At 38.2% G+C, this 13,724-nt stretch overlaps 1 protein-coding gene across 2 annotated transcripts; it reads left to right on the top strand.

Moving 5' to 3' along the window:
- Positions 1–615: 615 nt before the first annotated feature.
- Positions 616–13,626, top strand: LOC132603509 (uncharacterized). 2 transcript variants are annotated; one of them, XM_060316607.1, is made up of 9 exons: positions 616–812; positions 5,068–5,441; positions 5,533–8,033; positions 8,119–8,261; positions 8,440–10,350; positions 10,495–10,543; positions 10,627–10,862; positions 10,955–11,062; positions 13,035–13,626. In XM_060316607.1, exons 2-9 carry the CDS (start codon positions 5,252–5,254, stop codon positions 13,261–13,263), a joined length of 5,367 nt encoding a protein of 1,788 aa, XP_060172590.1. In that variant the 5' UTR covers positions 616–812; positions 5,068–5,251; the 3' UTR covers positions 13,264–13,626. The 2 variants fall into 2 exon arrangements, with proteins under 2 accessions (XP_060172590.1, XP_060172589.1); XM_060316606.1 differs by having other exon boundaries at positions 616–825.
- The last annotated feature ends 98 nt before the right edge of the window (positions 13,627–13,724 follow it).

Genomic DNA, 13,724 nt, shown 5'->3' with positions numbered 1-13,724 from the left:
ATCTACAAAAAATTGAATCAAAATCGGGAAAGAAATTATTAGTGAGTTATTAATGCTAGTTTTAAATTACTTACATCCTGTGGCTATAATTATCTGGAAAATATATAACCAAAGACACACATTTCATCTCACAAATAAATATAGTAACATATTTTAAGAAAGTATTCAAATATTTAAATGAAAAATCATAGTTTGCTAAAACAATTAATTACCAGTTAGTTTTCTTCTATAGACATATATGGTCACATGGCACAAAACAATTGCACAGTTGCATGAACATAACGTAAACCCTCCATCCATATTACCTCATTAATTTAATAAAAGAAAAAGGTCACGCTATAAAAAAGAGAAAAAGGTCACCTATTTTTCTCCATTTGTCCACGTTTATGATCACGTAAACCATATTTTTGGAGGGAAAAATTTAAAAGACCAAACAATGATTATTCCTATACGATAGACACCATTAGATTGTTCAGAAATTTAAATTTCCAAAATTTGTTAATCGGTAGGCTCCACCTCCTTACTTATTACGTGTCAGTATTTAATTGGTTAACCACGCAATTTCTTACATGGCCTTTCTGAAAATGTACCAATGGAAACATAAACTCCGAACCTCAACTTTGGACCGGAGCTTAGGCTCGGTCCGAACCTAACCTGGCTCCATAGTAGTTCGTTGAAATTTCACACTATTTCGATCACTTTATCTCTCTCTGTGCTATCAGCTGGTTTTTCTCTCTCTACCATTTTGTACTGTCGATTAAAAACCCTAGAATTGGAATACTGAAAGGATCTGAGCTCAGTTGGTGTTAAAGGTTCAACATTTCTGTGAGTTTTATTTATGAATTTTATCTTCAATTACTGTTTTTATAAACCCTAGTTTTCTCTAAACATGCACGAAATGTTTTGCATTTGATGGATACAGTAAATTTGCACTTATGTACCGTTTTGTTGTTGATGGTTAGGGCAATTTTTTGGTACGGTGGTGTTTGGCCTCTATTCGATTATTTTACCTGCTACCTAAGACATAGATAGATGTAAAGAAATCATCTTATTATTTTGTCTTTTCTAGAATTTGGACCTTAGTGTCCCATGCTTTTTTATTTCATTTGACCGCTAGACGACACCCTTGGATGCTTAAGTGAAAATTTATATGTAGTGATGTCATGTAAGGTTTTTTAGAGAAGTTGTGATAAAAATAGTGTCTTTTTAACCTAATTGCTCCCCCCCCCCCCCCACAAGCCCACCCTCTCACACACACACAAAGAAAAACAAACAAACAACATACCCGGTGTAATTCCACAAGTGGGGTCTGGGGAGGGTAGGATGTACGTAGACCTTACTTCTACCTAAATTGCACGACTTAAAATAGGTATAAGAAACTGACACTCAAATAGACAAGAAAATAAAAATAAATGCCGATTGTTGGGGTACTGACCCAACTAGTATAGAAACAACATACCCTGTGTGATCCCTCAAGTCGGATCTGGGGAGGGTAGGATGGACGTAGACCTTACCTCTACCTTTGCGGGGTAGATATAGAGGTTGTTTTTGGTAGACCCTCGGCTCAAAAGCGATGTAACCGACGCAAGATAGTAGGAAAGAACAGAGAGACAACAAAACAGTAATGTACAAAATAAGTGCAGCAACGTGTAACAATACACATAGGCGAAAAAGAAACTACACCAGAACTGAATGTGATTATCAATATGTTGCCCCCTACTAACCCAATGTGAAAGGGTGCTTATATGCTTTTGGCCCCATTTATATAGATCATGTGGCATTGAATTATATATCTTTGAGATTTCAATTTATGATTTTATGTTGATTTTGGTCTGGAATAAATCGTTCTTGGATTTAATTCTTGGGACAGAATGTGTTGGAATTTAGAGTTCTCAAATGTTGCCTCAGTTCTGAATGGTTTGGTTTTTTTTTTTTTTTTTTAAAAAAGAAAAGGAAAGAAAGTTTAGTTGCTAGACAAAGAAGTTTATAAGTGGAACTGGTAGCTCTTTCTCGCTTAGTTTGTTTTGTGAGGACTTGTCTCATTTGTTATTTGTAGATTCCATTAGTAGATAATATTCTCTTGTGTCTAGATTTAAACTTCATGGTTGGACAGAAGTGATAGGAAAAAGAGAGTTTCATCATACCATAAACTCAAAAAAGAGTGTCTCATCCTACCTTTTGTGAGTTAACATGCGAGAGAGTTCCACACTGTAGTCCGCATAAAATAATATATGGATTCCTGTGTTCTGCTAGTATAATAATGTAGAGTTGCAACCAAACACAAAATTAGTTATATTGAGTTAATATCACCAATCAAATGCTGCATTAGTTAGGCAAAGAGTTTTTTTGCTTATTCAACCAAATCTCCCTTTCAATTTGTTTGTCTTAGTTTCACTCCGCATGGAGTTTAAGAAAATAAAGAAGACTTTTGAGGTTGCGGTCTTAAGTTAATATGTGTGTAATGTACCAAAATGCCCTTTGAATCTTGCAGTCTTAAATATGTGATGTAAGATGTCGGGTGTAAAGAGTTACTAAATATAGAAAGTGGCATTCTTTTTGAAACATACTAAAAAGAAAAGTAAGCCAAAAAAAATTGAAATGGAGGGAGTACTAATTAGCCCAGTTAAATAAACTAAGCCCAGTATAATAAAATTATGCTACTTATGTGGAATTTTATGTTGGATTATTCTTGTTTATGTGGCGAACCATACAACTCCTGGTGATACTCTTGACATTTAATAAACTCCCTCAAATTCAAGGTGGTGAAACAACTTGAATTTGCAAATTTAACTATAAAGTGATGCTGGAAATAAAATTGACTTGTGCCATGAGACAAAACTAACTTCGCAATGCATAATGTCTTCCCTGTGGTGTTGCTGTAAATCCATCAGACATAAAAGCATGTCCTAAACTTGACTAAAATGACAAACGAGATACGATTATCACAAAACTAATGACAAACAAGATGCCAATGTGACAAGTTCGCTGGCATTCCACATTGCTGACTTAGTAATGGTTTGACAATGACATGAAGCTAATCAGGGAAAAATGCATTGCTCATTTGACAGGTCAATTGACATAAATGACTAACTTGAGTCGGGTAGCTGAAATAGATTGATAAATAGACGAATGTAGAGCTAGACAAACCAGAGCCCTGACTTGACTGGTTAGTTGATGTGAACAGATAACATTAGCCCTAGGCAGATGCTGACTCTCCCTTCAAACAGTTAGCCAATACGGTGAGAAAATCTGGCAATGCATTGGGCTCTGGTAATAGACAAAAGTGGGTAAACTATGAAAAGAAAGAAAACTTTGAACAGTCAGGTGGCGTATGGGGTTGTCATCTACAGGGAAACTACTTAAATCTTTACATGATCAACTTTGATACCATATGAAAAAGGAGAAAAAAAAAAGGAAAAGGAATGTGTGAATTTGGTTAGTGACAACAAACAAAAGGACTCCTTTTAAAGAAGTTTTGAGCTACATGAATAAGGAAAGTTTTTAAATATTTGGGATTCACAATTAATATGACATAATCATTAAGAATATTCTACCCAAATATTTTAATTACTCTTTGACTCTCTACTGTGACGAAATTTTGTTGATACATCTCTCAAGTCTTTTACAATGACATAATCAATAGAAATATTCTACATAGTTTAATAAAATAATATTGTACATAGTACTATTGAGTATTGATGATTCTCTCGACTCTTGACATGATTAAATACAGACCCTGCATAATTCTTTTTTGGTGCTAATATAACCACTATTTGTTGTATCCATTTTAGCTGCCTTGTTTGCAGCAAGCTAGGATCGCTCTGGTGGGGATTCTTCCTATTGATTTTCTAGGAGCAATGGGAATATGCATACTCGAAAAAAAAGTTGGTGGGAAATAGCTATTAGTTGGGAAGCCAGTATAAAATATTCTAACTACTACAGTCTTCAGTTAGAATACTGTAGACTGTAGTAGTTAGCTACTATTGTTACCATCTCAAAAAAAAAAAAAAAAAAAAAAAAAAAATTCTAACTACTACTTCCTTTGTCCCAGTTTATGTGAGACACTTTACTATTTAGTCTGTCCCAAAAGAATGACACCTTCTCTGTTTAGAAAAAAAATAATGTTAAACTTCTCATTTTACTCCTAATGAGATGATTTATAGCCACACAAATGTCTATGACTTGTTTTAGACCATAAGTGTTAAAAGTCTTTTTTTCTTTAATTAAACTTTGTGCCCAGTCAAACACTGTCACATAAAATGGGATGGAGGAAGCACCAATTTAGCGATGTATTAAGAAATTGATGTAGTTTTGATAAGCATTACAAACACAAAAAGGTTTGCTCCAAGGAAATTTTGGTGCTTCGGAGTCTAATCCAAATTGTAACATATTAGGCATGAGTTAGGCACATGTTATGGTTGAAAAGCCTGCAAGGAATGGTTTATAGGGGTATTGATGAAGTGGTTGTGTTATGATTGTGGTAGGGGTATACTGTAATATGAGGATTGTGATTAGTGATTGATTGTCTATGCATGGGGAGTGCAGCAATTGGGCTCAATGGCTTATGGTTCTACGTTATTTGGTTTAGCAAGAATATTTGGTACTGGGCAAATAAGAAAAATCCAGTAAGATTGGGTTTTTATTTACTGGACCAAAAACCTGTTATGTGCTCTGCAGTTCTCCTGATTTAATCCATCAAGCTTGCACATGCACATCCTTAGGTCGCGTGCTCAATATTTTATGTTATGCCAACTTCGTCGACGTCCATCATTGACGCTGTTATTGTTGGTGAAGAAACAAATTAGAGCTTCAGTGCCTTGCCTTCCCATTGGTTGTGAACATCAATAAACAATTCGTTATACCCTCTTTTTCATTTTTTAATAAGGATCACGCCCTTGCATTCATACTGTCCATTGAAGTAGAACCATCAAAAGTGTAACCTTCCAATTGTTAATGCAAGCCACTTTTTTTTAATCTCAAAATTGGTAACTATTGTTTAGGACTGTTGATAGCAAAAACCGCTATGACTGTTTCAACTTACCTAACTACACTTGAATGATCTTGAAGGAGTTTGAGGCAGCGATTCTTAGCTTTCAAGAGAAGAGTGACACCAGGCGACTATGTCTAAATGCTGGGTTGTGCATCTGTTGTGACGTGAGGTTGTGAAATATTGATATTCATTTGATATCTCTCTATGCTAATAACCACGTAGAAACATTCAACAGTCAAAGACTTCAGAGTGAAATCATCTATGCCTGGCAACGACGTTGCAGATAGGGTTCACAACTTCTTTGCACAAGACAGCTTGTCACAAGAGCAGCATCATTCCTCAGTAGTGGATGGGAATTGGCCAGCTCATAGTAACAATCTGTGGGTTGGAAGTCAGAGACAGATAGGTGTATTGACTTCCAACACAAAGAATTACAATTTACAGAACTCTGGTAATTTTATATGTCACGTGTTCTCTAAGCTATTTTTTGGTAGCTATTGCTCTATGTGCTAGTTGTTCTCTTACATTTCCTGCATTTGCAGATAGCGGGAAAGGGCCAAGCAGTTATCCTTTTGCCAACCAGCATGCCTTGAATTATATGCAGTCCACCCCAAGGCCTGAGTTCGGAAAGGGTCAGTCACAAAATCAGCAGACAAATGTGAACGGCTACATGTATGGTAATCAGTTTTACCAGACAAGGCCGGATGAAACCAAATTTCTGGCTACCGATACAGGTTATGATCTACGTAGTCTGGCCTCAGGAGGATTATCTCCTTATGCATCACATCAAGGAATGGGTCCAGAGCAGCAGACAAGAGTACCGGTTAGGTCAGAACCTTCTGATAGTCCTGCTAGTTTTGATCTTTTTGGTGGTCAGCAAATGAACCGTCAGCAATGTGACATGCAGCAAGTGCAACTCATGTTGAAGATGCAGGAACTTCAAAGGCACCAAATTGAGCAATTAGATACCAGACAGCAAAATACGCTAAATCAGGTCCCCACCTTATCTAAAGTGGCATCTGGTAGTCATCCCCCTGCATTGGTTCATGACACTACAAATTCGGGTGCATTAAATTATCCTTGGTCAAGTGATCTTGGCAACACAAATTGGTTGCAACGTGGCTCTCCAATTATTCAGGGATGTTCCAATGGACTGAATCCAACCAACATTGGACAAGCACAACAGTTAATGGGTTTGATTCCTCTATCAGCTGACCAATCTCTATATGGAGTTCCTGTTTCTGGTTCTAGAGGAAGTGTGAACCCATTTTCACAAGGAATAACCGATAAGCCCACAACGCAGCCAATGCCAACCTTTGATAGTTCATTTCCGGTTAATCAGTATGCTGGATTGCAGGATCAAGCCAGTGCACAGGATGGGGCTTTCATTCCTACACAGAGATCCCCAGGCGACAATCATTTTGGACATGTTCCAAGTCAATCTCTGACCAATGCAATAAATTTGGAGAGCCCTCAGCAAGCAAATGCCATGCAGGGAAGTTCAGCTTTGCAGGACTTTTGCGGCAGACAGGGTCTAGCTTCTCCTTCAGAAAACTCACAGGAGAAAGCAGGGGCCCATGCTTCTTCCTCACAGAATGAAATTGGCTTAGATCCTACAGAAGAAAGAATATTGTTTGGTTCAGAGGATCATATATGGTCAGCCTTTGGCAAGAGCCCTGATATGAATGGGGAAGGTGGTAATCCATTTGATGGTGAAGGATTAATGAATGGGCTTTCTTCTATTCAAAGTGGTACTTGGAGTGCACTTATGCATTCTGCTGTCGCAGAAACTTCTAGCACTGACCTTGGGGTACAGGAGGAGTGGAGTGGTTTAAATTTTCACAGTATTGAAATTCCTTCAGGGACTCAGAATTTGATGTATAACAGTGGGCGACATAAAACATCTTCTGCTGAAGAGAATTTACTCCCAAACTCATCCTTGAATTCTGTTTCTGTTCAGCCCTCTGATGGTACCAATATGAACAGTAACTACTCGAATGTCCAGGGCCACAGGCTTCCGTATGAGCCAGGCCAGAGTTTGCATGCCAACTCTTCTCAAAGATTTGTTCAGTCATCGGAGGAAGGAAACAAGTGGTCAAATTCTGGTCCACAGCAGAAGTCAGCTGCTGAAGTAAACCAGATGATGTTTGGGAGCAGTTCTCATCCTATTAGCAGAGAAATAAATATGAGAAAGATTTCTAGTGTTTTAACATCCCAGCTTGGTGGAGCTGGACAACTATGGGACAAAACAGCTGGTTGGAGTGATGTAGGATCTGCAGTGCCCTCTGGAGATGCAGCTTTAAGAGTTTCGAGTGAGAACTCATCAAATTGTTCCCAAGATGACAAGCGGAAGAAATTCATCCAAGCTGAAATTGTTCATTGTGGTGTGACGTGGAACTCTAACTCTGGCCATAATTCTGCAGTTGATATGGTGCATGTGGGATCATCTATCGCTAATCACCAAGTGAATTCGGAGGTCTTTAACTTGCAGAATTCTGCCTCTGCACCCAACTCAAGTACCATCAGGGGTGGCGAGGAAACCAGCCAACTTCAAAATAATAACCATTCTGATTATTGGAAGAACACTGATCCCTTTGTCAAGTCTACGGTAAACGAAGCATTGGGAGTTTTGCAGGGTCATGTTACCCAAGACAATCAGGTCTTGGACAGGGGTATTAGTGATGTAGAAGCTAGAATGCATGAGAAGCAGAACAGCGATAATAAGAACTCGAATGACAGCTACCACTCTAACTTATTAGCTCATTCAACTGCTGCTAATATGAGGGAGAATATCTTGTCTGATGCTAGTGATTCAAGGTGTCTTCCCACTGGGAAGCAGAAGTCATCTGTTCAGGCTGGCCAGAAAAATTCTTGGCCTCGCAAGTTTCAGTATCATCCCATGGGAAACATGGATGAGGGTTTCGATCCTTCTTATGATAGGAAAGAGCCTAGCCATTCTCAGTCTATGCTGCTGCAGAATGCCAATCATGGCCAGTCGGAAGTATTTGGTGAGGTTCCTAAGAGTCACGCAGAATTGGAAGAGGTGATTTATGTGCTTTACGTAATACATTATTTGTGTGTTGCGAATCTTTGGTCATTAATAAAAGATAATATTCCTTAATCTACAGGGGCAGCCATATGATGTTATAAGAGATGGCACAGGCTTTACCGAGGTGCATTCACAAAGCAGCTTTCATAGTGGTGGATCTAGTATGCCTGGTCCCTTCAATAGATCAGACTTATATCCACCAAATAAAGCTGCACAAACTAGGTAGTTAATTTGTTGATCACTACGCAATCATGCTCTTAGGATCTTAGAAGAGTTAGAAGTTCTGTTATTTTATTCAACATAATTCTTTATTGGCCTTGTTGAATTTCATGTTCTGCTCTAAAAACTTCTTTCCAGTGCCTTTCGTGTTCTATTGTTTGATTGTTTTTTCTGGTTGCAGTCCAAACATGCTCCAGCTTCTTCAGAAGGTAGACCAATCAAGTGTGCGCGGTTCTATGACTCAGTTAAGTAATTCTGAACAGAAATTATCATCTGGGAAGCCTGAAGCAGAAAATTCTGCTGGGTCCGTTGGTCATCTCCAACGAAGTCAGTCTTCTGCCTCTCAAGGCTTTGGTCTACAACTTGGCCCTCCATCTCAACGGGTATCGATCCAAAACCATTCTTTGTCATCTCAGAGTACCCAAGCAGTTAGGTCTTCATACTCTCATGCTGCTGAGGAGATCAGAGAGAAGAGTCGGGGACGGATGCACCCTCTTCATCAGGGTCAATCATTGCCTCCTGCTGAACACTCTCTGGAAGAGTTGAAGAATAACAGCTCTGGAGTTCCAGGGAGTACATATAATGAAACTTCTTTGTACATGATGCCTGGAAAGTTTTCTTCTGCATTTGATTCTAGTTCTGGGTTTCCCTACTTGAGAAGCCCACTTCAAAATTCTCCTCTGGTCAGAGCTACTGGGCAACTGTCAACTAAACAGTCTCTAAATGTATCTTTTGATAGACATGGTCCCTTTTCTGCAGAGAAAGGTGACTCTAGCAGAGGACCTGGAAGTGGTCAATCTGTACAGGCTTCCATACCCGAAGGGGCTGGTGATGATAAACAGGATAACCCGTCAATCTCTGCAGGTAAGTCTCAGTTAAGTAATGCCAATGGTCCCTATGAAAGGCTCTCTGCAGGTCAAGTTTCATCTAAAGAGCCAGGGTCAGTTTCTCAGCTTCTATCAATGTCTGGCATCGCTCAGCAGGGTGCTTCTTCAAAAATGTTCGCTAATACGTGGACCAATTTTCCACCACGGCAGCCCCTTTTCGTTGCCCAATCCACCAAGGAATCTTCTCATATTCACCAGTCACATCAATTGAATAATATGGAGTCATCATTGTCTGCTGCAGAGAGGCAAGGTGATCAAGATGCAAATAAGGGATGGAAGTTCACATCTGAGCTTGGTACAAGCACGGCAAATATTTTGGGCTCTGTTGAGGGGGAAGAAGAACGAGTGAAAGAAAGCCCTTCTCAACCAGTAGCATTTCAAAACATTGAACCAGTTCAGATAAGTGATTCACAGGATAGAGAACCTTCCAATAACCTCTCAGAAGGATCTCCTGCAAATTCTGCATTGATGCAGAGAGATATTGAAGCTTTTGGTCGATCTCTGAAACCAAATAACTTTCCTCATCCAAATTATTCCTTATTAAACCAAGTGCAGGCCATGAAAAATGTAGAGACTGATCCAAGTGAAAGACCCTTGAAAAGAACGAGGGTATCAGACAGCAATACGGGTGTTCAGCAAATTCTTTCTGCCGATTCTAGAATCCTAAACTTCTCTGGGCGGGAAAATATACAAAGAGGCTTATCATCACAACAAGGAGGAAATTTGGCTCCTCAGGATGTACTTGCATCTCATCACAATGATGCTCAGAGCAACTCTCACAACAATAATATAAATCTTTTAAAGCCTGAGCATACTCAAATTAGTCCTCAGATGGCACCGTCCTGGTTTAATCAGTATGGGACCTTCAAAAACGCGCAGATGTTACAGATGTATGAAGCACACAAAGCTGCCTCCATGAGGTCAACTGATCAACCTTTCACCCTTGTGAAGTCTTCCAATGGTTTGCAGGCATTTGATTCTATACAGGGTGTATTTCCTGCAAACACTGATAGAAGTAATCTTGGGCCAAGTTCATTTGCTAGCTCTGTTGCAATTGAAGATTTTTCTTCTCCACAGACATTGCCACTGAATGTTGGTCAGCATCACCAATTGCTGAAACCCAAGAAGCGGAAACGTGTTACATCTGAACTTATTCCTTGGTGCAAAGAGGTTTCGCTGGACTCACAGAGCAATCAGACAATCAGGTTCATATTTTGCGCAACTTTTAGTAAACTCCTTTGCTTTCATGCTGGTTTCTCAACACTTTTTGCTATTCCATTTTGTTTTTATTTGGATTGTCTCAGTTCCAGCCCAGGTTTAATAATATTTGTTAACTTGTCTATCTGCAGCTTGGCAGAAACCGAGTGGGCCAAATCAACTAATAGGCTTATGGAAAAGGTATCTTGATTTGCCTATTGTAATTCCCTTTTTAAATTTGTTTGCTACATCAGTTCGATAATCCCATGTTCTTATAATAACAGGTTGAAGAAGACATTGACTTCATTGAACATGGGCCTCTGAGGCTTAAAGTTAAAAGAAGGCTTATTTTGACCACTCAGCTTATACAGCAATTATTCCGCCCTCCTCCTTCTGCAATTCTTTTTTCTGATGCTAACTCAGAGTATGAGAATGCGGCTTACTCCTTTTCTAGATTGGCGTTGGGGGATGCATGCAGCATGGTCTCATGCTCAAATGCACCTCACACTAGCAAAGAACCGTAAGTTTGCTAGTTGTTGCTTGAGATGTTCCAATCAGGTCTACATCTTTGTTGCTCTTTGCCCTAATAGTGTGTTTAATGTATTCTCATAGACTTCATGACAAGTCCAAAAGACCAGAGAGAAATGACAACCATATGTTTGCCAAAGCTGTGGAAGAGTTGACAGTAAGAGCGAGGAGACTGGAAAGTGACTTTTCGAGGTAATGCTTCATGGTTGTCTTAGAGGGTGTTTGGATTGGCTTTTAAGCTGGTCAAATCAGATTTTTAGCTTTTTTTAAGCTTTTCTATATTCCGCAATGTTGAGAAAGTGCTTAAAATAAGTTACAATGTGCTTAAAACAAGCCAAAAGCTATAAGTTGGCAAACCTCAACTTATTGCTTTTAGCTTAAAAGCTATTTTAAGTTGACCAAATAAATTACTTTATCGCCCCTTATACTTTCTTATAATTCCTAAATTATCCTTCAATACAAAATGCCTAACTGCAAATCTGTAATCTCTTCGTTTCCGTTCTTCCTCTATCTATTCTCATCTATTTCCCTCTTTGTGGACCTATTGAGTGAAAAATATTCTATGATTTCGTAGTTGTTTTTATGTGGGTACTCTGCGTCTGCTTCAACTGATAACGGAGAACAACCTTTTTCAAATATGCTATTCATAGAGCTACTCTGGCACTTCTGGAATCAGTCACCATTGAAACTTACCCATTTATCCTTGGTGGCTGGTGCCAAAGTATTTTGTTTAATTGGCTTAGATGAGAGTCATTCTATCTATTTGTTTTTGTTTGCAGCATTATGATACCATGTGGATTGTGATCTTCATTCTTTTAGTTAAAAGCGATTCTTTTCCTTTTGCCTTTTCGTGGTCAGGGGCTTTGGATTGGGAAGATGGAAGCTTTTAAGATGGATATTAGGGGAATATAAAATTTAATTTAATTATTAGTATATGATATTAAATAATTAGTTATTATATGTTCTTTCTTTAAATAAATAATTCGTATTTACTGAAAATAATCGTCTAATCAATTGATACTTTAATGTGAATTGAGATTCAAATTAATTTAAAATTTAAAATACTGTAATAATGTGCTAATTTTTTGTGTTAACAACTTTAAGGGTATTTTAGTCATTTTAAGAGAAAAAGTGCTTATTAGCACTTTTTTACCAAACACATCTACTACTTATTTACAGTTTCAGCACCTCTATCCAAACACATAAGTACTTATTCATAAATTCAGCTCCAGCATTTAAAAAGTGTGTTTCAGCACCTCTGCTTAAAAGCAACTTAAATTCAGCTAATCCAGACGGGCTCTTACACCACTACAACACATGAGTTTGTATAATTATATATTAGACCCATGGGGACTCTTGTCATTTTACTTTTGGGGGCTCTTTGGGGAGGGGGAGGAAACTTGTTGGAGAGAAGAAAAAAAAAAAAGGAAAAAAAAGAGAAGTCTTGAGGAAAATGGAGATGTCTTGCCTTGCGGTAGTTGAATAGGTTAACTTAATTCTGCTTTTATATCAATACCGGAAAAGATAGGTTCAGGTTTTCGAATATAATCACTTCTCCGTTGGGTTATAGAAAGTTTATCAGATCTTTTGTTGCTTTGGTTAATTCCGTTGTGTGATCTCTTCCCTTTGTAGATTACTATCTTGAGCTACATCTCTTTTGCAAAGAAATGTTTCATTTTCTTATATATCCCGTCTTAGTAATATTAGTATGTTAGAATGAGTCTGCCAAGTTACTGGGAAACTACCCCTGGATCTGCAGAATTCAGTTTTGTGATCAACCAAATATGGTTTTATTGGGGAACTCCCGGGGCTTCATTTGGATTCTGATATGGTCTTTTTGCTTCTGTTAGCACATATTGGAATATACGAAGCTAAAGGTCTTTAATCATCATTTCCTACTCTGAGAATATGAGGATAGAAGTGCTGATGCTGATGTTTCAGATAGAAGCAAGCAGTAATTAATTTGTTTCAGAAAATATCAATACTATTAGTCTTTAGTAGCTGCTCCATAATGGTTTTCTGTCAATTCCTCCGCGTCATTTTATTTTTTGCATGTTACAGTTGTCTTTAGGTTCTATCTTTTTTATTAACTTCAGTTTTTGCCCGACAATATGCAACATAAATCCAAGTAATAAGTTCTGATATTCTTTTTCTTCTGTTGCAGACTGGACAAGAGAGCATCAATACTAGACGTGATAGTGGAAGGCCAGGATATTGAGAAGTTCTCAGTCTTCTATCGGTTTGCAAAGTTCCATGGTCGGGTGCAATCTGATGGTGTTGAGACCTCATCTTCACCAGATGCACGTAGCCATAAACCTTTAGCACAGAGATATGTTACTGCACTTCCAATGCCAAAAAATCTCCCTAGCATGGTACAGTGTCTTTCACTATAATCATAAATGAATTGATTTTCCCCGTGTTCTGGTGGTATATCCATTAGCTCTACTTCCCTAAGAAGTTTTGGTGCTAATTATGCTGGCACTAGCAACAACAGAAACTGATGGGCACTGAATTGTCACCTCAAATGTAATGTAGGCTGTCCAATCTTTTACATGTTGGCCATTTATGTCTTATCAAGAAATATGATTCATTTTGTGTACATCTCGTCAAGTTTGTAGGGAGAGAGAGAAAGGACCTGGGGGCTTCATTTTTGATACATCCTGCCTACTAGGAGATGACTGTATATAGTAAGTCTTCGGTGTTATATGTATTATACTTTATCTCGCAGAATTGTGAAGATAATCGTAGTTGCTTTAGCCAGGTCTAGAGTACTTCAGATTGTTATCTTTCAGTAAATATCATGTCCAGACTTTTGTAGAACTCGAATTATTCGTAGATTTACTAGAATTTGTAG

The sequence above is a fragment of the Lycium barbarum genome, chromosome 7 (genome assembly GCF_019175385.1).
Source record: "Lycium barbarum isolate Lr01 chromosome 7, ASM1917538v2, whole genome shotgun sequence".
Lineage (NCBI taxonomy): Eukaryota > Viridiplantae > Streptophyta > Magnoliopsida > Solanales > Solanaceae > Lycium > Lycium barbarum.
The sequence above is the reverse complement of the archived record's forward strand: the minus strand, read 5'-3'. Positions and strand labels throughout refer to the sequence as shown.